Source organism: Cebus imitator, unplaced genomic scaffold, assembly GCF_001604975.1.
Source record: "Cebus imitator isolate Cc_AM_T3 unplaced genomic scaffold, Cebus_imitator-1.0 Scaffold34, whole genome shotgun sequence".
NCBI lineage: Eukaryota > Metazoa > Chordata > Mammalia > Primates > Cebidae > Cebus > Cebus imitator.
In genome coordinates, this window is record NW_016107349.1 from 8570972 (window position 1) to 8597303 (window position 26332).

The following is a 26332-nucleotide window of genomic DNA, read 5'->3' on the forward strand; positions in this document are numbered from 1 at the left end:
GGGATTACAGGCACCTGCCACTATGCCTGGCTATTTTTTGTATTTTTAGTAGAGACAGGGTTTCACCATATTGGTCAGGCTGGTCTCAAATTCCTGATCTAAGGTGATGTATCTGCCTTGGCCTCCCAAAGTGCTGGGATTACAGGTGTGAGACACCATGCCTGGCCCATAATACGATTCTCTTTTCTCCCTCTTTTCTTCAACATTTATTAACTAGAATTCTACTACAAGGAAGTTATCTTTTCTCCCCTATTTATTTAACCCATCATCTATTTATATCAGCTCAAACTCATGAATATTTTCTTTCAAAAGTTAGCAAACTTTTTCTGTAAAGGGCCAGAGGGTAAATGTTTTGTGCTCTGTGGGCCATATAGTTTCTATCACAACTACTCAACTGGGCTGTTACAACACTAAATCAGCCATGGATAATATGTAAACCATGCATTCCCATTGGGAGCAGTATCATCTCCAAAAGGGAAAAAATTCGTTCTTAAATGCATAGAGGTTTGATTGCATAAAGCACAGAAATAAATTCAACACAGGAACTGATACACAGCGTATCTGTAGTACTAAAATTTTGTGGTGGGTACTAAAATTTTCACATCTCATGTTGAAATGTAATCCACAATGCTGGAGGTGGTGCCTGGTAGGAGGTGATTGGATCATGGGAGTAGTTTCTCAAGAATGGTTTACACCATCCTCTCAGTGCTGTTCTCATGATAGTGAGTTCTCATGAGACCTCCCTACCCCGCTTCCTTCTCCTCTTGCCATGTGAAGTGCCTTGCTTCTCCGTTGCCTTCTGCCATGATTGGAAGCTTCCTGAGGCCTCCCCAGAAGCAGAAACTGCTATGCTTCCTATATAGCCTGGAGAACTGTGAGCCAGCTAAACCTTTTTCTTATAAATTACCCAGTCTCAGGTATTTCTTTATAGCAGTGTGAAAAATACCTAAAAGAGCTGTTTAGGGGGCAGTAATAAAAATACAGTTGTAAAATACTGAGGTAAACAGTCATATCCGCATTCCAATAAAACCTTACTTAAAAAAATAGATGGCAAGCCAGATTAGCCTATATAGTCTGTTGTTTGTTGACCTGTTTTATTCTAGGGGTTACAATTCAATACCATTATTCTGTATTTTGTAACTCAAATTCTTCCATCATTGGCCTTCAGACAATCTTAGAGTCAGCTTCCATATTCTTTTAATAAGCTATCATCTCTTTTTGAGATGATACCACAAAATATTCCAGTATTTTTTCTGCCTAACCCTATAATCAAATACTTCTCTAGGAAGCCCTAGTTCCTCTTATTGAACACTGGTGTTTAGAGAACAAGATCAGGATGCTAGAAGTGATCATTGTTATTGGAAGATTAGCGCTCACTTCTGGGCTGTCTTAGCAGACAGAACCAGGAAATTTACTTATGTATACTAGCTCATGCATACATTCTATATAGTCTGTATACATAGATACATTCTGTATCTAAGTATTTAAAAATCATGAATTCCTATCAACACTTCAGATTCTAATCCGAAACCACAGGGTTCATCTAAGACTTCTCCCTTTATTTATAACTTCTTCCTCTAAGAGTGAGAAACTAGGCTCTCATAATCTATGGTTTATTTACTTACTGTAGTATATAAAAAGACATTTCAAAATTGGCAGCCCTGTGGAGAACAATTTTACTAACTAGATTATAGCATTATATGCAGTGTTGTTTTTTTTTTTGTCTTTATCCTTACAGTTAAGATACTGTTTTTCAGTTATTTAGGTTCATTGTTCGCTACAAAGCTCAGCAGCAGAGTAGAGGACAGAGCTTGTGAAATGGCAGCTGAAATTTGTTTATTTTTCTCTTTTTACTACAGTCACTTTGCAGTTTTGGTATTCTCTGTTTAAGTAATGCTGGGGCTATGGTTTGTACAAAAAGTCTATGGAAGAGATTTTGGGAGGTTACTAACTACATACTTGCCATTGTTTTCAGTTACCCAGAGGTCTGATAAATTATTTTAATGAGGTTCAATTTATAATTTTACTTTTTATAATTCCCGCTTTTTATGTTCTGTTTTGCTTTTTCTAAGAATTTTATAATTTTACCTCTCACATTTTCAATTTTACATATGGTGAGGTATATGCTGGGGTTCATTTTTTCCCCATAATAGACATTCAGTTGTTTTCACGTCATTTGTTGACAAGAGATCATTCAGTACAGAGAAAAAATGCTGATGTACGTTAAGATGAGAACATTTCTGAAAGAGGGAAAAAAGAGTGGGATCTAGTGCACAAGCGGAAGGATTAATGTTGGATAAGAGCTGAATGTATTGCTTTTGGAGAGTTGGAATCTAAAGATTCTCTTCTGATTGGTCCAATTTTCCTAATGAGAATGAATGCATGAGTGTTGTTCAGGTATTCTTCAGGTCAACAATATCTTACAGTTAAGTTTTATCCACATAATGCCTAGTATATTGCTGAACGTATAGTGAAACTCAACATTATGGATTAATTTGGGAGACAAATGACAAATGCAATCATCTGAAGGTATATTCCTATTCTAAAACATTTAACAAGATTATTACCCATCCATATGGTGACACTATCATCTACTATCATCTGAAATACATGGAAAGAACGAATTTTTTTAAAGTTCTTCCTATTAATATTGCTGAGTAATGGACATTAGGTACAAGCACTGTCATCAAATCCCACAATTACATATTAAATTGCTTTAAGTATTTAATCACTAAATTTATCGTAACTATAAGGAAATAACATGTTAAACAAAGTGAGCTATCATCTTCTTCATAGATCTCCCTTCTTCCATGCAAATATATTAATGTTCCTTTAAATTTATCTCACACATCTCAAATGAGCACTGTACACTATTAGACAACTCTATTAAACACTTAGCTGATAAATGTGCATCCCTCTCTCAATCTCCAAACTCCCACATGACTACAATTCTCTACTATCAATCTCTGCCTTGCAACAGATAAGGCTGTCTTGTATTTAATGAATAATACAGATGGAATTAAAGAAGATACTTCATTCCCATGAGATTAACTAATCTAAATGCAACTGTACAGGCAGACTGACTTCCCTTTTATAAAATGTAAGACATGTCTATACTCCTTGAACACTCAGCTTGTGTTCTAGGTCCCTTCTCCTTAGTTTCAAGTACTTTACTCCTAGAACTATGCTTTCTGCAATTATTGCTTCCTCATTACTGAGTCATTCCTATTACCATGTAAATATGCCCATTAAAAAAGAATTCCCTTGACCCATTACCCATCATCCCATTTCTCTGCTCCTCATTCAAAGCAAAATTTCTCAAAAGAGGTGTCTCATCTTTTTCACTCCCTTTGTCTCAACATACTTCAAGTTGGGTTTCATATCCTTCACTGAAACAGTTTTTTCAAGGTTATATAACATTGCCAAATCTAATGATAAACCATATGTCCTTATGCCCTCCACTTTTCAGGAGTATTTGATATAAATGACCACTTTTTTTTTGAAAGACTTTCCTCTCTAGTCTTCCCCGACTCCATAGTTTATCAGCCCTTCCTTTTGGTAGGTACTATCTCCCTGCATCCCACCTCTGAATGTTAAAGTGTATGAGGGCTTTGTCTTGGCTGTCTTCCTTTCCTTTCCCAGGTGATTTAATCCAATCCCACAGCTTTAAATGCATATAGATGGTGATAACTCCCAAACCTGTATCTCTAGGTCAGAGCAATGGATACACTCCTCAAATTTCATACATTCTAAAGACAATCTGATTTCCCCTTATCTTCCCAATCTGCTCCTCCTTGCCTTAGTAAATGGTATCACTGTTCATTCAGTTGCTCAGACCAAGAAGCTAAATTTCATCCTCACTACTTATCTTTTCCTCATTCATCTCATGCATTCTATTAGCCTGTCCTACTGGCTCTGTCATCACCGTCATTTCTGCTACAAAATTAATCTGAGCCAGCATTCCTCTTACAACAAAACTATTTCAGTAGCCTTCTGACTACCTACCATTATTCCTCTATTGCATCCCTTTAGAGCTTTCTCAACATAGCCAGAGCGATCTTTTAAAAATACATAAATCACCAGGCAAGGTAGCTCACACCAGTAATCCCAATAATTTGGGAGACTGAGGTGGGTGGATGACAAGGTCAGGAGATCAAGACCATCCTGGTCAACATGGTGAAACCTCATCTACTAAAAATACAAAAATTGGCCAGGCATGGTAGACGTGCCTGTAATCCCAGCTACTCGGGAGGCTGAGGCAGGGGAACTGTTTGAACCAGAGAGTCGGAGGTTGCAGTGAGCTGAGATCGCACGACTGCACTCCAGCCTGGCCACAGAGTGAGACTTGTCTCAAAAAAATTAAAAAAAAAACACCATAAATCTGATCTCATCATTTACCTTACTAAAACCCAACAGCTTCCTACTGAATTAGAATGAAACATGAATTATCTAAGATGGCACTTTCAAGCCTTTGTAAGGTATGCCCTCTGCTGGGCATGGTGGCTCATGCCTGTAACAGCACTTTGGGAGGCCAAAGTGGGTGGATCACGAGGTCAGGAGTTTGAGACCAGCCTGGCCCACATGGTGAAACCCATCTCTACTAAAGATACAAAAAATTAGCCAGGCATGGTGGGTGTGTCTGTAATCCCAGCTACTCGGGAGGCTGGGGCAGGAGAATCGCTTGAACCTGGGAGGTGGAGGCTACAGTGAGCTGAGATTACACCATTGCACTCCAGCTTGGGCGACAGGGCAAGAGTCTGTCTCAAAAAGAAAGGTATGCTCTCACCTACTTCACAAACCTTGACTTGTACTATTTTTCCTCTTGTTCACTACACTTCAGCCACTTTGGCCTTTCCATCGCTTAAAATGGTCAAGTTCGCTGTGATATCAAAGTCTTTGTCTAGGATAACTGCCCAAATATTTGCTGCATTCATATTATTCATGCTTTGGGGCAAATGTAACTTGCTCAGAGAAGCTTTCCCTAACTACCCCTAGTCATCTCACCATATTCTGTTCCTTACTCTAATTATTTCATGTTTCCCCTCATGCTTACTCCTTCAGAGGTATCTGCATGCCAGTGTTAAAAGGTGGACACTATGTTTCACTTGATCTTTTAACAATCCAAACTGCCTTTAAATTCAGCCAAATTCATTGCAGCTACTCCATGAGTCTGCTGAAATCATCACCTGAGGCACTGGGTCACAGTATACCTCACTTGATATTATCCACGATGCACATAATTATGACCTTCCGGATACCCTGTGAGTGAATATTTTTCTGGACTGACGATGCAGGATATATGTCTTTTAATGTTTTCAGCTCATGATGATACTGAGCAGATCCACCAATAGAAAACAAAAACTTTGCTTGGTAATAAATCTCCGAACAGGAAATATCCAGCATGCGAGGGCTTTAGGCAAGAAGCCCAAAATATTTAAGGGAGTCCCAGAACTTACCCATGTTATTATATAATGCATAATAGTAAATGAATGGATTTGGCTAGGTCCTGAGTTTTTTCAGGTTGACTCCTAGCCCAGCAGCTGAACATGGATTACTATTAAGTCCAGAGCAGTGGTTTTCAACCCTGCCTGCATATTACAATCATTTGGGAAGCTTAAAAATTAAAAATGGAAGCAAACAACAAACGATACCTGGACCTCATTCTAAACAAATTAAATCAAAATTTATTTGGGTAAGTCTTGGCCATTGGTGGTTTTATTTTGTTTTCTTTAACTTTCTATTAAGCAACCAGGGTTGAGAATCAGGAATCCGGAGCAGTGTTCTCAACCTTTAAACTATATTAACATCACCTGGAGATTATAAAAACTGATTACTTGGACCGGGCATGGTGGTTCACCCCTGTAATCCTAGCGCTTTGGGGGGCTGAAGCAGGTGGATCACCAGAGGTCAGGAGTTCAAGACAAGACCTGGCAAAGCCCTGTCTCCACTAAAAATACAAAAATTAGCCAGGCGTGGTGGCAGGCACCTGTAGTCCCAACTACTCAGGGGGCTGAGGCAAGTGAATCACTTAAACCCAGGAGGCAGAGGTTGCAGTCAGCAGAGATCGTGCCACTGCACTCCAGCCTGGGTGACAAGAGCAAAACGAAAAAAGAAAAGAAAAAAAAGAAAGAAAGAAGGAAAGAAAAGAAAGAACAGAACAACAGAATGAACTCAACTGATTATTGGGCTCCATACCTAGAGTTTCTAATTTGGTAGGTCTGGAGTGAGCCCAGAGAATTCTTATTTTTTAAATAACTTTTCAGGTGATGCTAATATTGCGAGTCTGAAGACCACACTTTTCAGAAGAAAGAATCTAGGGCTGCCAACTATGTGTCATTTTTTAAATAACCAAGTAAAGTAAAAACTGCTGGAACAAAACTTTAAAAAAAATGTTATGAGTATATATTATGTATTGGAACAAACCTTGAAAGAGGCTAGTTTTGTGTACCAATAATGACATGACTCATTTTGTCATCTTCTTCCTGCTCTCCCTTTTCCCCTGGGCATACACAGTCTTTCGGGGAGTCTTATGGTTACAATATAATTATGGCAAAACAGAGCTAATGCTTTCACTAAGGTGAAGCAGTCCTCATCTTATTTGACACAGCTGCTTACTCCTTTCTCCCTGAAATACTCTCTTCACTTGACTTCCATGATCCTACACTCTTGGTTTTCCTCATGTTTCTCTGGCCTCAGTTTTGTCAGTTCTTCATTTCCCTTACATTAAAATGTTGGAGCGCCACAAGAGTCCGTTTTTTAGATCCTTTATCTAAACTACTTCAGTGGTCTCATCCAGGTTCATGGCTTTAAATACTGTCTATATGCTGTTAACATTCAAATTTATACCAGCCCAGATTGTTCCCTGAATTATAGACGTGTATGTTCAACTGCCTAATTAAAAACCCCACTTGGTTTTCTATTAGATAATCTGAAACAGAATACTTCTAAAACAGAGTTTCTTAAAGTCATGAGGCCCCTGTTTCAGGCCCTAAGTCCCAGATGACATTCCTATTCCCTGGTACAAAAGGGAACCCACTGCCTTGAAGGGAAGGATTTAGTCCTGGCAGCATTAACCACCTGCTAACCAAAGAGTCCTTGGACCCTGAATAACCAGGAGCAATACCCAGGTACTATGTCAAGCACCTTGAGTGAGCCTGAGGCTTGTTGGCTTCAGGTAGGATACAGCACATTACCAGCTGTGGTGGCCATGGGTGAAACTCCTTTTGCTTGAGAAAAGCAGAGAGAAAAGTAAAGAAAACTTGTCTTGTACCTTAGGTACCAGCATGGTCATAGAAGTGGGTAGATCACCAAGTGGTCTCTTGAGGTCCCCATATTTCATGACCTGACTCTTGGATGGCATTTCTGGATCTGCCCTGGGCCAGAAGGGAGTCCACTGCCCTGAAAAGTGAATCCCAGACCAGGCAGCATTCACCACAAGCTGACTTATGAGGCCTTGGGCCTTAAGGGAACACTGGCAGTAGTCTGGCAGTACTCTTCATGGCCTGTGGTGGCACGCAGTGGCTGTAGAGTGAGGCTCTGTCTTTGGAGAGAAGAGTGGGAAGGACTGTATCTTGTGGTTTGAGTGCCAGCTCTGCCACAGTATAATAGAACACCAGATAGACTTTTAAGGTTTTTGACTCTAGTCCCTGACTCATGGATGGTACCTTTAAACCCACCCAAGCCTAGGAGAACTCACAGTCCTGAAGGGAAGGACACAGGCCTGGCTGGTTTTGCCACCTGCTGATTGTAGAACCCCAAGGCCTTGAGCAAACATAGGCAGTAATCAGGGACTGAATACAGCAAGTCTTGAACAAGACACAGTGCTGTACTGTCTTCAGGTCTGACGAAGTGCCATCATAGTGAAGGTAGCCACAGGGGTGATTATGTCATTCCACCCCCAGCTTTAGATGGTTCAGAACAGAGTGAGGGAGAGAGACTCCATTTGTTTGGGAGACAGTAAGAGAAACAAATAAGAGTGTGCTTGGTAATCCAGAGAATTCTCCTGAATCTTGCCCAAGACCATCAAGGTTTCACCTCTATTAGTCTGCAAGAACTATAGCACTACTGGGTTTGGGGTGCCCCATAAAGCAGATATAGCTCAGCTCACAACACCCAAGTTCTTTCAAACATCTAGAAAGCCTTCACAAGAAGGACAGGTACAAACAAGCCCAGACAGTGAAGACAACAATAAATATCTAACTCTTTAATGCCCAGACACCAAAGAACATCTACCAGCATCAACACTAGCCAAGAAAACATGACCCCACCAAAGAACTAAATAAGCTACCGGGGACCAATCCTGGAGAAACAGAGATATGTGACCTTTCAGACAGAGACTTCGAAATATAGCTGTGTTGAAGAAACTCAAAGAAATTGAAGATAACACAGAGAAGGAAATCAGAATTCTGTCAGATAAATTTAACAGAAACAGAAATAATTTACAAGAACCAAGTAGAAATCCTGGAGTTTAAAAAATACAACTGGCATACTGAATAATTCATCCAAGTCTTTTAATATCAGAATTGATCAAGCAGAAGAAAGACTTAGTGGGCTTAAAGACAGGTTATTTTAGTCAGAGAAGACAAAACAAAAAATAAAAAACAATGAGGTGGGTCAGGCATGGTGGCTCACACCTATAATCCCAGCACTTGGGAGGTCGAGGCAGGTGAACTGCTTGAGCCCAGTAGTTCAAGACCAGCATGACAACATGGCAAGACCCTGTCTCCAATGAAGCACCCCTACAGAATCTAGAAAATAGTCTCAAAAGGGCAAATATAAGAGTTACTGGCCTTAAAGAGGAAGTAGAGAAAGAGATAGGAGTAGAAAATTTATTCAAAATAACAACAGAGAAAGGTATTCCCAAAACTAGAGAAAGATATCAATATCCAAGTACAAGAAGGATAAGAACACCAAGCAGATTTTGCCCAAAGAAGACTACCTTAAGGCATTTAATAGTTGAACTCCCAAAGATCAAGGACAAAGAAAGCGTCCTAAAAGAAGCAAGAGAAAAGAAACAACACACAATGGAGCTCCAATACATCTGGCAGCAGACTTTTCAGTGAAAACTTTATAGGGCTGGAGAGAGTGGCATAACATATTTAAAGCTCTGAAGTAAAAAAAAAAAAAAAAATTACCCTACTTTAGTATATCTAGTGAAATTATCCTTCAACACGGTGAGCAATAAGTAATCATAAGTGAGTTTTGAAGATACAAAACTCACTGGTAATTGTAAGTACACAGAAAAACACAGAATATTATAACACTGCAACTGTGGTGTGTAAACTACTCTTATACTAAGTAGAAAGACAAATGAACCAATAAAAATAACTACAACCTTTTAAAGACATAGGCAATATAATAAGCTATAAATAGAAATAACAAAGTTAAAAAGCAGGAGGATGGGCTGGACACAGCGGCTCACGCCCATAATCCTGGCACTTTGGGAGCTGAGGCAGGCAGATTGCTTTAGCCCAGGAGTTCAAGACCAGCCTGGGCAACATACAAAATTCATCTCTACAAAAAATACAAAAATTAGCTGGACATGGTGGCACACATCTGTAGTCCCAGCTACTAAGGAGGCTGAGGTGGTAGGATCACCTGAGTCTGGGAAGTCAAGACTGCAGTGAGTCAAGATTGTGCCACTGTACTCCTGCCTGGAAAAAACAGTAAGATCCTGTCTCAACAAATAAAACAAATTTTATAAAATAAGGAGATGAAGTTAAAGCATAGGTTTAGTTTTCTTTTTGTTTATACGAACAGTGTTAAGTTGTTATCAGCTTAAAACAGCGGATTATAAAATAGTACTTGCAAGTCTCATGGTAATCTCAAACCAAAAGACATAAAATGGATACACAAAAAATAAAAAGCAGTAAACTAAATCATGTCACCAGAGAACATCACCTTGACTAAAAAAAGACCTGAAGGAAAGAAGAAATAAACGGCCATGAAACAAGAAAAAAAAATGGCAAAAGTTCTTACTTATCGATAACAATAAAGATTTGTTTAATATTATATGGATTCCTGCAAGTTTGGTGCTCTCTTCAGTTATACGCGAGTTGAAAACTTCAATTTTGAGTGTATGACTTTTCTTAGGAGCCATGTGGTTTACCATTTAGGTATATATTTACATTGACAATTCTGGTATTTTCTGTTTCTGGACATAGAACTGTGGAAGGTTAAGTGGTAAGTTAAATATTTCAGGGATCAATAATGCAGTTTATCAAAGATATTTGGGTTTTCTCCCTTTTAAGCATATAATATGATTTCATTTTGCGGTTTGTGTTTGGCTGGAACAATGTTACTAGTTTTGGGGGTTTCTTTCAAATGAATTAGGAGCCTATGTGATGAAGGTTACTTCCAAGCTAAAGCATTTAGATTGCAGATTATATATGTGAGAATTTTTAGAGCTCTCTTTTCTTCTGGCATAAGCAATCATCAATATTCAAGGTGATCACTGCTCCATTAGTCTGTGTTCAAGAGATAAACACAAAGAACAGAATCCTTAGGGAAACTTATTAATAACAGGTATTAATTGAACCTGATCCTGCCTTCTGCCACTGGTAAGTTATATGATCTGTGGCTAATTACCTAATGTCCAATAGTGTCATCGGTTTATATAAGAAAGGCTAAAGGGGGATAATGGCACATCTTTCCTTTTATTTACGTCATTCTCAAGAAAATAAGTTGGTTCTCTGTCATCTTCAGAAGGTGACCAATTTACCTTGAACTTGAATTGACTGCAATTCTTACCCTAATTAAAAAGCACAAATTGTCCCATGTAGAAGTCCCTTCAGATTGGCTCCTTGGAACTTTGTGTATCACCCTACTAGTCTTTTAAATGTCCTGTGCTCTCTGATGTCAAGAATCAGTTGTTTCTCCGTGAATCCTTAGTTTTTCTCCTGAGGAATGAATTTTAAGACCAGAGTCTGGACTTGCTATCTATACTGGCTTTGTCACATTTTTGTAAACTTTCAGTGGCTGGAACTAGGTAAAAAAAAAAAATGCATATATGGTACATCGTGAGTTCATATGGACATTTCCAATTCAAATTCAGAACTACAAAATCTGTACTTCTATGTTGCTGTGAGGAAATAATTCTCCATGGATCTCTCATGTTTATGAATTTTTTTTTTTTCAGATGGAGTCTTGCTCTGCTGCCTAGGATGGAGTGCAGTGTTGTGATCTCAGCTCACTGGAACCTCCACCTCCAAGGTTCAAGTGATTCTCCTGCCTCAGCCTTTCGAGTAACTGGGATTACAGGCACACGCTACCATGCCTGGCTAATTTTTGTATTTTTAGTACAATGGGTTCCACCATTTTGGCCAGGCTGGTCATGAACTCTTGACCTCTAGTGATCCACCTGCTTCAGCCTCCCAAAGTGCTGGGATTACATGCATGAGTCACCACACCCAGCCCGTGTTTCTGAAAATTTTGAATGCAGAGGTATTGACTATCTTTGTTCTAGACTATTTTTTGAGGGATATTTGTATATCAAACAGACTTGAAAAATAAAGATAATATCCCCGGCTGGACAAAGCGTATATTTGTTTACTGTTCAGTATAATAAATGTATCTCTCTCCAGGGAGAATGACACTATATCAGTCCGGGTCCTGCAGAGAAACAATACAGAGTATATATAAAGGGATTTATTTCAAGGAATTGGCTAACATGATTGTGGGGACTGACAGGTCTAAAATCCATAGGGCAGGGCAGCAGTACACTAGAAACTCAGGCAGGAGTTGATGTTGCAATCTTGAAGCAGAATTTCTCCTCCAGTTTTCATCTTAAGTTCTTCCACTGATTGAGTGGGCCCCTCCCCTTTTTTGAGATGGAGTCTCACTCTGTCACCAGGCTTGGAGTGCAATGGCATGATCTCAGCTCACTCTAACCTCTGCCTCCCAGGTTCAGGCAATTCTCCTGCCTCAGCCTCCCAAGTAGCTGGGACTACAGGCACATATCACCATGCTCAGCTAATTTTGTATTTTTGTAGAGACAGCGTTTCACCATGTTGGCCAGATGGTCTCAATCTCTTGACTTTGTGATTCACCCATCTTGGCCTCTCAAAATGCTGCGATTACGGGTGTGAGCCATCATGCCTGGCTGAGTGGGGCCATTTATTAATAATCATCGCCTTTTCTGAAGGCCAACTGATAACAGATGTTAATCATATCTATAAAATACCTTCACAGCTCACTTAATGTTCAATTAAATCATCTGGTACTATACAACCTATTCAAGATGACACAGAAAACTAACCATCACAAGCAGGTTTTTTTGCAGCCTATTATAAAAGATTCAGTTTCCCTAAACTCCAGGTTACTTAGCTGTGATGCAAACTCACAATTTAGGCTCTTCTATATCACCCTTGTGGGTTTAGGGGGACAAAGATGCTGAAAAAAACATAATGTTCATGCTGTTTGCTGTGCATATATAGAGTGATAAATCCTTTTGTTTCTGACCTGGAAGCTGGTATGTTGTATCCATGAAATTGTGGTAGGCTCCTAGTAACTTTCCAGTAGAGTAAAATTATAGAACTTTCACAGTTCCTGACAGTTACATCTTATTTTTCTCCCTCCAACCTGAGAATTTTGGTTCTCGATATAATAGGTTAATAAATTAGAATGTCCCAAAATTACTGATTTGCTGTATCTCACCTCACATACACCACAGATTCAGAACAATATCAATGATACTGCCACTAATTATAATTACTAAAAATAGTCATTTATTTTGCATAACCTTATCCCCTTTCTGCATTTCTTATTGATATGGTTTGGCTGTGTCCCCACCAAATCTCATCTTGAGTTGTAGTTCCCATAATCCCCAGTCATGGGAGGGACCTACTCGAGGTAATTGAATCATGGTGGCAATTACTCTCATGCCGTTCTCATGATACTGAGTTGCCATGAGATCTGATGGTTTTACAAGGGGCTGTTCCCCCTCTTCACTCTACACTTCTTGCTGCTACCATGTGAAGAACGATATGTTTGCTTCCCATTCTGCCATGATTCTAAGTTTCCTGAGGCTTCCCAACCCTGCAGAACTGTGAGTCATTTAAATCTCTTTCCTTTACAAATTACCCAGTCTTAGGTATGTACTTATTAGCAATGTGGGAATCAACTAATTCAGTAAATTGGTACTGAGGTGCTGCTGTAAAGATACCCAAAAATGTGGAAGCGACTTTGTAACTGGGTTACAGGCAGAGGATGGAACAGTTTGAAGGGCTCAGAAGAAGATAGGAAAATGTGGGAAAGTTTGGAACTTCCAAAAGACTTGGAGGCCCAGAAGACAGGAAGATGTGGGAACATCTGGAAGTCCCTAGAGATTTGTTGAATGGCTTTGGCTAAAATGCTGATAGTAATATGGACAATAAGGTCCAAGCTGAGATGTTCTCAGATGGAGAAGAGGAACTTTTTGGGAACTGAAGTAAAGATCAATCTTACTATGCAAAAAGATTGGCAGCATTTTGCCCCGCCCTAGAGATCTGTGGAACTTTGAACTTGAGACACAGAATTTAGGTTATATGGTGGAAGAAATTTCTAAGCGATAAAGCATTCAAGAGGAAGCAAAGCATAAAAGTTTGGAAAATTTGCAGGCTGATGATGTAGTAGAAAAGAAAAACCCATTTTCTAGGGAGAAATTCAAGCCTGCTGCATAAATTTAGGTAAGAACAAGGGGCCAAATGCTAATCACCAAGACAAAGGGGAAAATGTCTCCAGGTCATGTCAGAGATCTTTGTGGTAGCCCCTCCCATCACAGGCCCAGAGACCAAGAAAGAAAAACTGGTTCCCTGGACCAGGTCCAGGACCCCTCTGCTGTGTACAGCCTAGGGATTTGGTGCCCTGTGTCCCAGCCACTCCAGCTGTGGCTAAAAGAGGCCAAGGTACAGCTCAGGCCACGGCTTTGGAGGGTGCAAACCCCAAACCTTGGCAGCTTCCACATGGTGTTGGTCCTGCAAGTGTGCAGAAGACAAGCATTGAGGTTTGGGAACCTCTGCCTAGAGTTCAGAGAATGTATGAAAACACCTGGATGGGGGCATCGTGGCTCATGCCTGTAATCCCAGCACTTTGGGGGGCCAAGGCAGGTGGATCATCTGAGGTCAGGGGTTCAAGACCAGCCTGGCCAACATGGTGAAATCTCATCTCTACTAAAAATACAAAACTAGGGATTCCATGTTTGGATTGCCTTCCACGAACACTCCCTTCATGGAAGCCATCTTTCGCGCTCCTGGATTTCCCCTCTGGGGTCCCCTTCCACACTCTGGTGGAAGCCTGTCTTCCCCTCCTCAACTCCATCTCTCTCTATTCCTTTCCACTTAGTGTGGAAGCTGCTTTCCTCTCCTGGATTCCACCTTTCTGGATTCTCTCCCTCAGTGTGAAAGTTAGCTATTTCTTTCTCTCTCCTCCTCCTGTTTCTCTGTCTCTAAATAAATCACTTTCTACAAACATTTTTGAGTCCAGTATTTACTGTGCACTGCACCATGGTCCCCTCTCTCATTCTTGAGAGGGCAGGGGACCAAGAACCTGGAGAAACATCCTCTCAGGGGAGCTGAGGGCACCCTGAACCCCAATATTACATTTTGGCGAGCCAGCCAGGAGAGGGGTACACCAGAAGAGGGGTACAACCAGGAAAGGGGTACAGCTGGAGAAGACGACTTCAAAATCACCCATGAGGTCACAAATAATCCTGCTGCTGGAACCCGGATGTCCTTGGCTCGTGGGCTCTATTGTGGACCTCTAGATCAATCTGCACCCCTGAAAGGCTCCCCTCTGGAGGAAACCTCAACTGCAGGGCCCCTTCTACACCCCATTTCAGCAGGAAGTAGTTAAAGAGAACTGATTTCCATAATTCCAACAGAAGTTGGGCTTTCCTGTTCAGGGGGAGGGGGGTTAATGAGGGAATGTGTTCTCTTTCCGGGTCCATGAGGGGGTATAGTCTTAAGGGCAAGAACTTCCCAGCACCATGCCCCCCTCCCATCTCTCTCCATCTGGGAGATTTAACGGTCTCTGTTTAAATTTCCTGGGCATGCAAAGAAACTAAGAGTCAGTCACCTCGGCAGAAATTCTAAGGAGCTCCTTTCATTGGCCAGGGGTCTTAGAGAAGGTGGTTGTTCCTTCCAGGTTAAAAGTCCCCTTTTTCCACATCCCTTCGGACTCCATGTTTAGATTCCCTTCCACAAACACTCCCTTTGTGGAAGCCATCTTTCTCTCTCCTGGATTTCCCCTCTGGGGTCCCCTTCCACACTCTCTTGTGGAAGCCTGGCTTCCCCTCCTAAACTCCATTTCTCTCTATTCCTTTCCACTCAGTGTGGAAGCTGCTTTCCTTCTCCTGGATTCCATCTTTCTGGATATTCTCACTCAGTGTGAGAGTTAGCTGTTTCTTTCTCTCTCCTCCTCCTGTTTCTCTCTCTGTCTCTAAATAAATCACTTTCTACAAAAAATAACAATTAAAAAAAAAAAAACTAGCCAGGTGTGGTGGCACACACCTATAGTCCCAGCTACTCAGGAGGCTGAGAAAGGAGAACCACTTGAACCTAAGGGTTGGAGGTTGCAGTGAGTCAAGATCATACCACTGCACTCCAGCCTGGGCAAGACAAAAGACTAAAAAAAATAAAAATAAAAGACCAGACCAGACCAGACCAGACCAGGATGTCCAGGCAGAGGTGTACTGAAGGGGTGAAGCCCTCATGGAGAACTTCTATTAGGGCAGTGCATAAAGGAAATGTGGGGTTGAAGCCTGCACACACAAATATGGGGTTGGGCCCCAACACAGCCCCACTGGGGCACTGCCTAGTAGAGCTGTGAGAAGAGGGCCAGTCTGGAGGACGGTGTAAATGTAAAGGGACTAAAATCTGCAATCAAAAGAGATAGAGTGGCTGAATGGATGGAAAAACAAGATCCTTTGATCTGTTGCCTACAATAAACATACCTCACCTATAAATACACATATAGACTGAAAATAAAGGGATGGAAAAAGATATTCCATGCCAACAGAAACCAAAAAAGAACAGGAGTAGCTATACTTATACCAGAAAAAATAGATTTCAGGACAAAGAAACTACAAGAAGAGACACAGAAAGTCACCATATAATGAGAAAGGGGTTAATTCAACAAGAATATATAACAATTTTAAATGTGTGTGTATATAGATACACACACCCAACACTAGAACACTCAGATATATAAAGCAAGTATTATTAGACCTAAAGAGAGATATAGGCACCAATATGATAGCAGCTGGAGATTTCAACAACCCAGTTTCAGCACTGGACAGATCTTCCAGATAGAACATCAACAAAGAAACATCTGACTTAATGTACACTGTAAACCAAATGCCTCTAATAGATATTTGCAGAATATTTCATCCAATGGCTACAGAATTCACATTTTTTTCCTCAGCACATGAATTATTCTCAATGATAGACTATTGTCATAACACAAGTCTTAAAATGTTGAAAAAAATTGAAACAATATCAAGCATCTTCTGTGACCACAATGGAATAAAACTAGAAATAATAAAAGGAATTTTTAAAACTATACAAATACATGGAAATTAAACAATATGCTCTTGAATCACCAGTGGGTTCATGAAGTAATTAAAAAGGAAACCAAAAAATTTCTTGAAACAAATGCAAGTCAAAACACGACATATCAAAACCTATGGGATACTGCAAAAGCAGTACTCAAGGGAAAGTTTATAGTTACAAGTGCCTACATCAAAAAAGAGAAAAAACTTCAAATAAACAATCTAATGGTGCATCTTTAGAAAACCAAGAGAAAACCAAACCCAAAATTTGTAGAAAGATATAAGACCTGGGCGGAAATAAATGAAATTGAAATTTTAAAGAACAATACAAAATTTCACTGAAACAAAAAGTTGGGTTTTTTTTTTTTTTTTTTTTGGAGACAGAGTTTTGCTCTTGTTACCCAGGCTGGAGTGCAATGGCACGATCTTGGCTCACTGCAACCTCCGCCTCCCGGGTTCAAGCAATTCTCCTGCCTCAGTCTCCCAAGTAGCTGGGACTACAGGCGCACGCCACCGCGCCCAGACCAAAAGTTTTGTTTTGTTTTGTTTTTTAAAAAGGCTAAACAAAGCTGACAAACCTTTAGCCAAATTAAGAAAAAAAAAAAAGAAGATACAAATAAAATTGGAAATGAAAATGGAGACATTACAACTGATACTGCAGAAATTCAAAGGATCATTAGTAGCTACTATGACCAATTCTATGCCAATAAATTTGAAAATCTAGAAGAAATAAACAAATTCCTAGACACATACGATCTACCAAGATTGAACCATGAAGAAATCCAAAACCTGAACAAACCAATAACAAAATTAAAGCCATAATAAAAACCCCTTATCAAAACTACAATGAGGTATCATCTCATCCCAGTTAAAATGACTTATATCCAAAAGACAGGCGATAACAAATGCTGGCAAGGATGTGTAGAATGTAAATTTGTACCACCACTATGGAGAGCAGTTTGGAGGCTCCTCAAAAAACTAAAAATAGTGCTACCATATGATCCAGGAATCCCACTGTAGGGCATATACCCAAAAGAAAGGAAATCAGGATATCAAGGAGATATCTGCACGCCGATGTTTATTGTAGCACTGTTCACAATAGCTAAGATTTGGAAGCAACCTAACAGTCTATCAATAGATGACTGGATAAAGAAAATGTGGTATATATACACAATGGAGTACTAGTCAGCCGTAAAAAAAATGAGATCCTGTCATTTGCAGTATCATGGATGAAATGGAGATTGTTAAGTGAAATAAGCCAGGCACAGAAAGACAAACATCGCATGTTCCCACTGATTTGTGGGATCTAAAAATCAAAACAACTGAACAAATGGACAAGAGAGTAGAGGGATAGTTACCAGAGCTGGAAAGGGTAGTGGAGAACTCAGGGGGAAATGGGATGATTAATGGGTACATAAGAATTAGAAAGAATGAATAAGACCATGTCATAGCACAACAGGGTGACTATAGTCAATAATTGTACATTTTAAAATAACTAAAAGATTGCAATTGGATTCTTTATAATACAAAGAATAAAGGCTTGAGGGGACGGATACCCCATTCTCTATGATGTGATTATTTCACACGGCTTGCCTGTATCAAAACATCTCATGTACCCCATAGATACCCCCACTATGTACCCACAAAAATTGAAAATAAAAAAATTAGTAAAATAAAACAGAGCCCTCGATCTTTTCTTCTGTCCAAAACATAAAACTTGCTCTTACAACAGTTTCCCAATTCAGTAACCAGCAACTCCATTCTTCCAATTGTTCTGACCAAAAATTCTGTCATCATCATTGACCTTTTCTTTCACAATTTATATATGATCCATTAGTAAATCATGCTACCTCTATCTTAAAAATATATACAGAATTTGATACTTTCTCACTATTTTCACTGTTACCACCCTAGTCCAAGCCACCAATACTTCCTGACTGGATTACCACAACAGTCTCCTAAGTGATCTCCCTGCTTCCATCCTGCCCCTCCCTCTTCAGTCTGTTCTGAATCTAGGAGCCAGAGTGACTCCGTTAAACCATAAATGAAATTATACCACTATTTTGATTAAATTGTTCCAATAACTTCCATTCTCAAATGGAAAAGTCAAAATCCTCTCAGTAGCCTATGAAGTTCTACAAAATCTGCCCCCACTACCATTAGCTCATCAGACCTCGTTTCTTACTACTTTCTTTCAAGTTCACTCTGCTCCAGCCACACAAACATTCTTACTGTTCCTCAAAAATACTGACATTCTGCTTCAGGGAATTTGCATTTGATAGTCCCTTTTGCCTAACATATCCTTTCCTCAGATATCCACACAGCACATTACTTTACCTCCTAGTCTCTACTTAAGTGTCACCTTTAAAGTGAAGTCTTCCTCGCCACCCTATCTAAATACCTATGTAAACTCTTTTCAATGGTTTCTATCTCATTTTCTCACCTTGTTTTCCTTAGCCCTTGTAAACTATACACATACACATGCATATGTAAAATTTTATATACATATATAAAATTTACCTTGTTTATTCAGTATCTCCTCACTCAGTAGATATAAGCTCCAAAAGGGTGGGAAATTTTATGTTTGGTTCACTGCCATATCTCTAGTGATAAGAATAGTCTTTGGCAAATAATGGGTGCTCAGTAAATATATGCTGAGAGAACAAGTAAACCAAGAAATAGATATGTTTATGTTCTACATGCCACTTAATAAAGTGACTTAAGAAGGTGGGAGTAACCAACTGATATGGTTTGGCTCTGTATCCCCACCCAAATCTCATCTTGAATTGTACTCCCACAATTCCCATGTGTTGTGGGAGGGAGCCGGTGGAAGATAATTTGAATCATGGGGGTGGTTTCCCCCATACTGTTTTCATGGTAGTGAATAAGTATCACAAGATCTGATGGTGATACTTTTGCATCTTCTTCATTTTCTCTTGCCACTGCCACGTAAGAAGTGTCTCTAGCTTTCCACCATGATTCTGAGGCCTCCCCAGCCATGTGAAACTGTAAGTCCAATTAAACCTCTTTTTCTTTCCAGTCTCGGGTATGTCTTTATCAGTAGCATGAAAACTGATTAATGCACCAACTATGTCAAATGATGATGAAAAATCAAATAAGATGAAAACTGATAATTACTGGATTTGGCAATGCAGAGGTCACTGGTGACCTTGACAAGAACTGCTATGGTGAAATAGAACAAAGTGAACAGTAAATGGGAGAAGAGGAACTGAAGATAGTATAAGCAACTTTTAAAAATATTCTCTCATAACACAAAACCACTGCACACAATATTACCTCTTCCCACAATGCTATACCTTCTTTCATTTCTTCCGATGACCCTTTCTCCCTGTTGTCCTTAAAGACTTAGCTTAGGTATTATATACTAATTGTGAACTGTTTATATCCCCATGTACATATCATATCACAGGTACATTAGTGCTATTCCTAATTGATTATTTGACTTGGTGTGTCTAAACTCTGAGTATCTTAAGGCAGGGATTCTTGACAAAACAGAAACTCCACAAATATTTCTTGGATGAGAAAACTTAGAAATAAAAGCTCTTAATAGCTTCTAATAACTGATTATTCCACATTTTCCTTAATGTATATACAAAACATGTTTTATTTTCTGCATATTTGCACATAAGATATTATAAAATAATAAAAGAAAATAATTAAACATAAATCTAAAAATCTGGCTTATCCCTAAAGAATATATATTCAATACACATCTATGACAATTTCAACTATCCTTCTAGTTAATTCCTACCTTTCCTGGAAAACACCTATCAATTTATTTCTTAAATTATGCAGTACCTAGAAAACAAATAACCAATGACCGGGCATGATGGCTCACGCCTGTCCCAGCACTTTGGGAGGCTGAAGTGGGTGGATCACCTGAGGCCACGAGTTTGAAACCAGCCTGACCAACACGAAGAAACCCCATCTCTACTAAAAATACAAAGTTAGCTGGGCATGGTGGCACATGCCTGTAATCCCAACTACTTGGGAGGCTGAGGCAGGAGAATGCTTGAACTCGGGAGGCAGAGGTTGCGGTGAGCTGAGATCATGCCATTGCACTCCAGCCTGGGCAACAAGAGTAAAACTCTGTCTCAAAAAAAAAAAAAAAAAAAAACACACACACACACAAATGTTTTGATATCACGACACATAAAATGAAATCTTACCAAATATAATTGTTACATGGTCTGTAACTGTTAACTCCATCTAATTCTAGTTACTTAAACACAGGCCATTTTATTAAATATGTTTTCTAATACTTTGAAGCACAACTTCTACATATTGCACAGTGCTTAAGAAAATTCTGGTATCAGGTTTGAGAAGAGGGTGTGTGCCCATTTCTCAAACGGCATGTGTTAAGAATTTTAGAAATTGTGGGGGCAAGGTATTTCCCAAACAGAATCATCTGAGGCGCTTTTTAAAACACAGATTCCTGGGCTCCAACCCTAGAAGTTTCTGACTTTGTGCATTTGAGCAAAAGGATAGAAACTGGTGAAAAGCTCATCAAACTATTTTGAAGATCAGCCAGGTTTGGGAAATCATGAACATATATCTGGAAGCATTAAGTAAACTACAAGTAGGTTTCCAATAATTCCTACCAGAGCTTAAAAAGTTGCCACTCTGAATCCACATGAACACAAAAAAATTTATCTACCATGGAAATGTCATTCTGAATTGCTTTTCCAATTACATTTCTGACTTGCAATGAATAAATTAAGTTTCTGTGCCATAAATACGGAACTGTCAAAAACCACTTTTACTAGATTACAATAAGTCTTGGTCAGTATTTTTTCTTAAGAACGCCATTTACCACAAATAAAGGAAAAAGCTTCTATACCTTTTGTTTTGTCTTTTTAAAAAGCCATACACAGAAGCAATGAACAGTTATTTTAACCTGAAACCATATAGTATAGCATACTTTTCAAAATATTTCAGATGCACTGTAATTTGAGTTCATCATCAACTTGTGAGACACTTTCACTATGTTTAAAAAAAAAAAAAAAAAAAGTAAAGCCAGGTGTGATGGCTCACGCCTGGAATCCCAGCACTTTGGGAGGCCAAGGCAGGTGGATTACAAGGTCAGAAGTTTGACACCAGCCTAGCCTGGCCAATATGGTGAAACCCCATCTCTACTAAAAACACAAAAGTTAGCTGAGCATGACTGTACGCACGCACCTGTAGTCCCAGCTACTCAGGAAGCTGAGGCAGGAGAATTGCTTGAACCCGGGAGCCAGAGGTTGTAGTGAGCTGAGACCACGCCACTGCATGCACTCCAGCCTGGCAACAAAGCGAGNAAAAAAAAAAAAAAAAAAAAAAAAAAAAAAAAAAAAAAAAAAAAAAAAAAAAGTACTTCAAGTTCCACACCTACATAATACATAAATAATGGGCCCTGATTACTCCCATTAGGAAAGCACAGCCAAATAACAAAATGCCCCAAGTTATATTCCATCAATGGTCTTCAGTAGTATAAATGATTTGAAAATGGTCAATATTGTCTATAAGAATAATCTTGCAAAAATTTGCTGATGGGAAGTACCTAGAAAAATTAACTTGAACAGATACTGCACTCTGGCTGCACATGGTGGCTCACACCTGTAATCCCAACACGTTGGGAGGTTGAAGTGGGAGGATCACTTGAGTCTAGGAGTCTGGGACCAGTCTTGGCAACATACAAAGACTCCATCTTTAAAAAAAAAAAATTAGCCCAGCATCATGGCCCACACCTGTGGTCTCAGCTACTGAGGCTGAGGTAGGATGATCACTTGAGCCCAAGAGTTAGAAGCTACAGTGAGCAGTGATTGCACTATAGCCTGTGTGATGCACAGCAAGAGCAAGAGCCTCAGTTTAAAAAAAAAAGAACTATCCCATTCTTTTAATAACTGGCAAAAGTTTCAAAATATAGACCAAGCTCTAGATGTGCAACTTATGCTAAAACTGGTAGTAGCTTATTTTATAACTTAGTCTTAAATCTGTATAAACACTTAATAACTAGATTTTATCAATATAACTTGAGAAAAAGAACAAAAAAAGTGACCCAAAAAGTCCTGTATTATTTCTGACATAGAAACTAATTGCTGTATAGTTTCTATGAATACAACTAAAAGATAAATGACTAGAGAAGTGTACACAGGTGGATGGCAAAAGGAAGATGGAGAATTGCAAGCAAAACTCAAAAAATGATGAGCTGTCATGTGGCACCACCACTGACAATCCTAAGTAATAATAAAATGGTCAGAGAACCAGTAAGCAAATGACAGACTAGTCATGATTCAGTCTTTACCACCAATATTGCACTCACATTTTCAAAACCTAAGGACAATGATCTGCTCATTCTGGAACAGTTCTCAGACTAAGTAATACTTGACCAGTAAGTTTTACATGTTTCAGGCCAAGGTGGAAACAAAACAGATGATGAAAACAGCACTGACTTTTTATTACCAAGGCTAAGGTTACAGCAACATTGTTTGTCAATATGCATCACATTTCTCAACATTACGTCTTCTGCTGTGACATAATTTAAAAATTACTAGAGTTGTTTCTATATTCACAAGTCAAATACTGAATTGAAAAAAATATTCAGAGGTTTTAATATTTGCTGAATATATTTCACAAACAAGAATGATCTGTCATTACTATTTGAAATAAAATGTCCAGAGCCCTTTCACTGATTCCTAATTATATTCTTAGTATCATATTAAATCCACGCCACAAATTTCAAGATGCTGTGTGATTCAGATTTTACTACCTCATTGTAACTTTTCAGGATACTTATTTTCATTGTTATACATTATTTTAAAGATGTATCATTTGGATAAAATCATAAGCATGTATTCAACTATGAGAAGTTTGAGCATGTTTGTTGTTTTGTATGAGCTGCGCAACTATACCAAAAGAAGGTCAAAGCATTACCTTCCTTACAGTTTACTGAAACACAATTATGAAATTTAAGCAGTGTGACATATAATACAGCTTCTAATTACTGCTAGAAGAACAAGATGTAATTTACCTCACCAAATAAATCATATCTAGTTTCAGAAGACCTTAGTACTATACAGTTCTCATAACACCCAAGGAGTAAAAACAATACAAGTGTATCATGAGAAGACCTCAAAATCCTTCACCCTTACTCCACCAGCTGAATTCAACCTAACAGACTAAATTATCTGGAGCAGGGCTTCAGTTAAGGCTGCTTCAACTAGGTAAAGCTACTATGCCTGGTACTTTGGGAGACCTAACATATGAAAAAGGAGAGAGACTTGAAAGGATTAGGGAAAAAGACAAGACACTGGGGTAAACTCTACTCTTGGGAAAAATAACGAGAAGATAAATAATTTACTATGGGTTTAGTTTAGTTTTTCTACCACCAATTTGGGCTATGATAATAGGTCTGTGACCCTAATCATCACCACTCAGAGTCCCAGCTTGAGAAAAATGAAATTACTTATCAGTTACCTTTTCAAAGTAATCTATTAAATACAATCTGAAAAAGCACTCTGGTGTCCAAAAACAAAAAACAAGTGAATACACAGCACCGCCTCATTCCTTATTCTGCAATCTCAATTTTGGCTTTTCTCATCTTTACTCCATCTTGCCTACCTTTGTTGTCCCAGGCCCTCTGGTTTCTCTCTTACACATTATAATGTACAGAGACGCAAAACAGAAAAACAACTTTGTGAAATTTAAGTACCAGGGCTTCTTGCCTACAAGACTTCAATCCAAGGTACCGGATTTGAAATGCCCAATTTAATTCTGTGCAACATACATAAGGGAATAAAATTTTGTAACCAAACCCAAATCATACTCTTTGATAAGGCGCCAAGAGCACCACACAAACACATTCTCAGATTGCTTTTAATATATTCTCCTCTGTAAAGGACAAAAATGCAGTCCTTAAGGCAATAAAGTGGCCTAAAATGATTTCTGAAGCTCCTGACTTCACCACAAAAGTTCTACTAAGACACTGATTGAAAATTACATTTCAAATATACCGCTCACTAAAGAAATGTAAACAAGCCCTGGGACCAACTTTGAGAGACTGTCCAAGGAAGACTAAAAATAGCCCCCAATCGCGATTTAATTAAAAAAATACAAAAGTAGCTTATTTAGGAGTATTTTAATGAAGATGAAGAGAACTAGAAATCCGTGAAGTTATTTTTAGCAGCCTCTTCAGATAAGCCCTACCTTAAATTGCCTTCAGGTGTGAACATTTTAACATCCAATAAATGCCTGGAGGTTGCCGGGGGGTTCTGCTGATAATAGCAAACAGTGAAACCTGAACTAATAATTATGGGCAGGAGGTGGGAGCCCTCCAGAACCAGCCCACCGCCTGCAATGCTTCCATCAGTCCTTTATTAGGTAAAGGACTCCCTCCACCCCAGGTGCTTTAAGACTTCGTTTAATAAGAAATCTCTCACAGGAGCTAACGGAATAAAGTGCTACCAAAATAACCTTTTCGCAGTTTTCATAATTTTGATGGAGTGGGAAAGGGGACAAAGCCTTCAAACCGCGTGCCGGGTGGATCCGCGGACCTGATCTTTCCGCACGGACCCGAGAGAGTCCCTAGACGAGGGAGAGGGAAAGGCGTTTGCAGGGTGCTAACTGGCGGACTCGGGACAGGGGAGACAGCTGCGGACTCCCCTCGGGGCGATGCTCCGTGCAGGAGCGGTCACGGGGTCCGGAGGGACCTGCGGGTGCAAACTCCGGGAGCGGCTCGCAGGGTGACTGCGGCGGCCCCCGCACCCCGGTACCTGATGATGTCGTCGCTGTGGCCCCGGTAAAACTTCTGCCGGTGCTCCCGCGGGCTGTACACCACGCCGACCCCCGCCACGAAGTACACGATCTCCTTGGCCGCCGTGTAGTAGAGGTTGTTGCGGCACTGGTGGCCCCGGTAGCCGTACACCCACTCGAGCCGCAGGTGGCAGCTCGGGGCGCTCCGGGCCGCCATGTCGCGGAGCCCACCCACCGCTCCCGCTCGGACCCGCGGCGGCGGCGGGAGGCGGCGGCTGCCCGGCGACGAAAGCCCTCCCGCTGGCGGCCGGGACTTCCCGCCTGCCGCGTCCTCTAAGCAGCACCCGGTAGGTGCATCTCGCTTCGGGGGCCGCCGCCGCCGCCTCAGCCCACGGGTGGGAGGAAAACCCTCGCCTCACGGAACATGCTGAGGGCCGCGAGCGCCGCCGGCTGTCAAGTGGGTGCTCCGAGCCCTTCGCCCGCCTCCGCTCGCCTCGTTTTCTCAGCCCGGAGCGCCTGGGCCGAGAGCGAGGGCCCGCCTCCAGCTCCTCAGCCGCCGCCCGCGCACGCAGCTCCCCACCCCGGTCACCTGCGGCGCTCGCGCCCCACGGCGGCCTTGTAGCCACAGCCTGGCGGACCCGCGCCGCGCACCCCCGAACCCAGCCGAGCCGAGCCGAGCGGAGCCGAGCAGCGGGCGCGCAGCTTTGCGTGGCCCCGCCCCGTTCCGCGCTTGACCCGCCCCTCCTGGAGCGGAGAAGAGGCTGGAGCTCGCGGGGACAAGGTGCAGGTGCGACAACGCGCGCCCGCGGGCCGCTGAGCCCTCCCTCTTGGAGCTGCTCAATCCCAGGCGGACCCTTGGCGACCCCGGGGTCCTGCTGCTGGGCGTCCTCAACCGGGAAGCGCCTGCCGGTTACTCACGGTCCCTGCACCCAGCCTAGGCCACGTTTATACCTGGGAAAAGCAACAACCGGATGCTAACCTCATTCTCTTTTTTACGCTTGATACCTTGTGTCTTGCTACCTCATAGTGCTCTCGGGCCCAGACACTGGAATGACG

General features: G+C 40.7%; 1 protein-coding gene across 9 annotated transcripts in view; it reads right to left on the reverse strand.

The window, feature by feature from the left end:
* The window catches only part of EML5 (EMAP like 5), a 187029-nt gene extending 161288 nt beyond the window's left edge, over positions 1 to 25741 (reverse strand). For 8 of the 9 annotated variants that reach the window (XR_005199467.1, XM_017524635.1, XM_017524636.1 and 5 more), the window contains exon 1: positions 25297 to 25493. Coding sequence is in view for 8 of the 9 variants with exons in the window: in XM_017524635.1 (XP_017380124.1) it covers positions 25297 to 25493 (197 nt within the window). In the remaining variant the exon portion in view is untranslated. Of the gene's footprint in view, positions 1 to 25296 lie in introns of all 9 variants that reach the window. The other variant, XM_017524634.1, reaches the window with a different exon arrangement.
* Between the last annotated feature and the right edge of the window lie 591 nt (positions 25742 to 26332).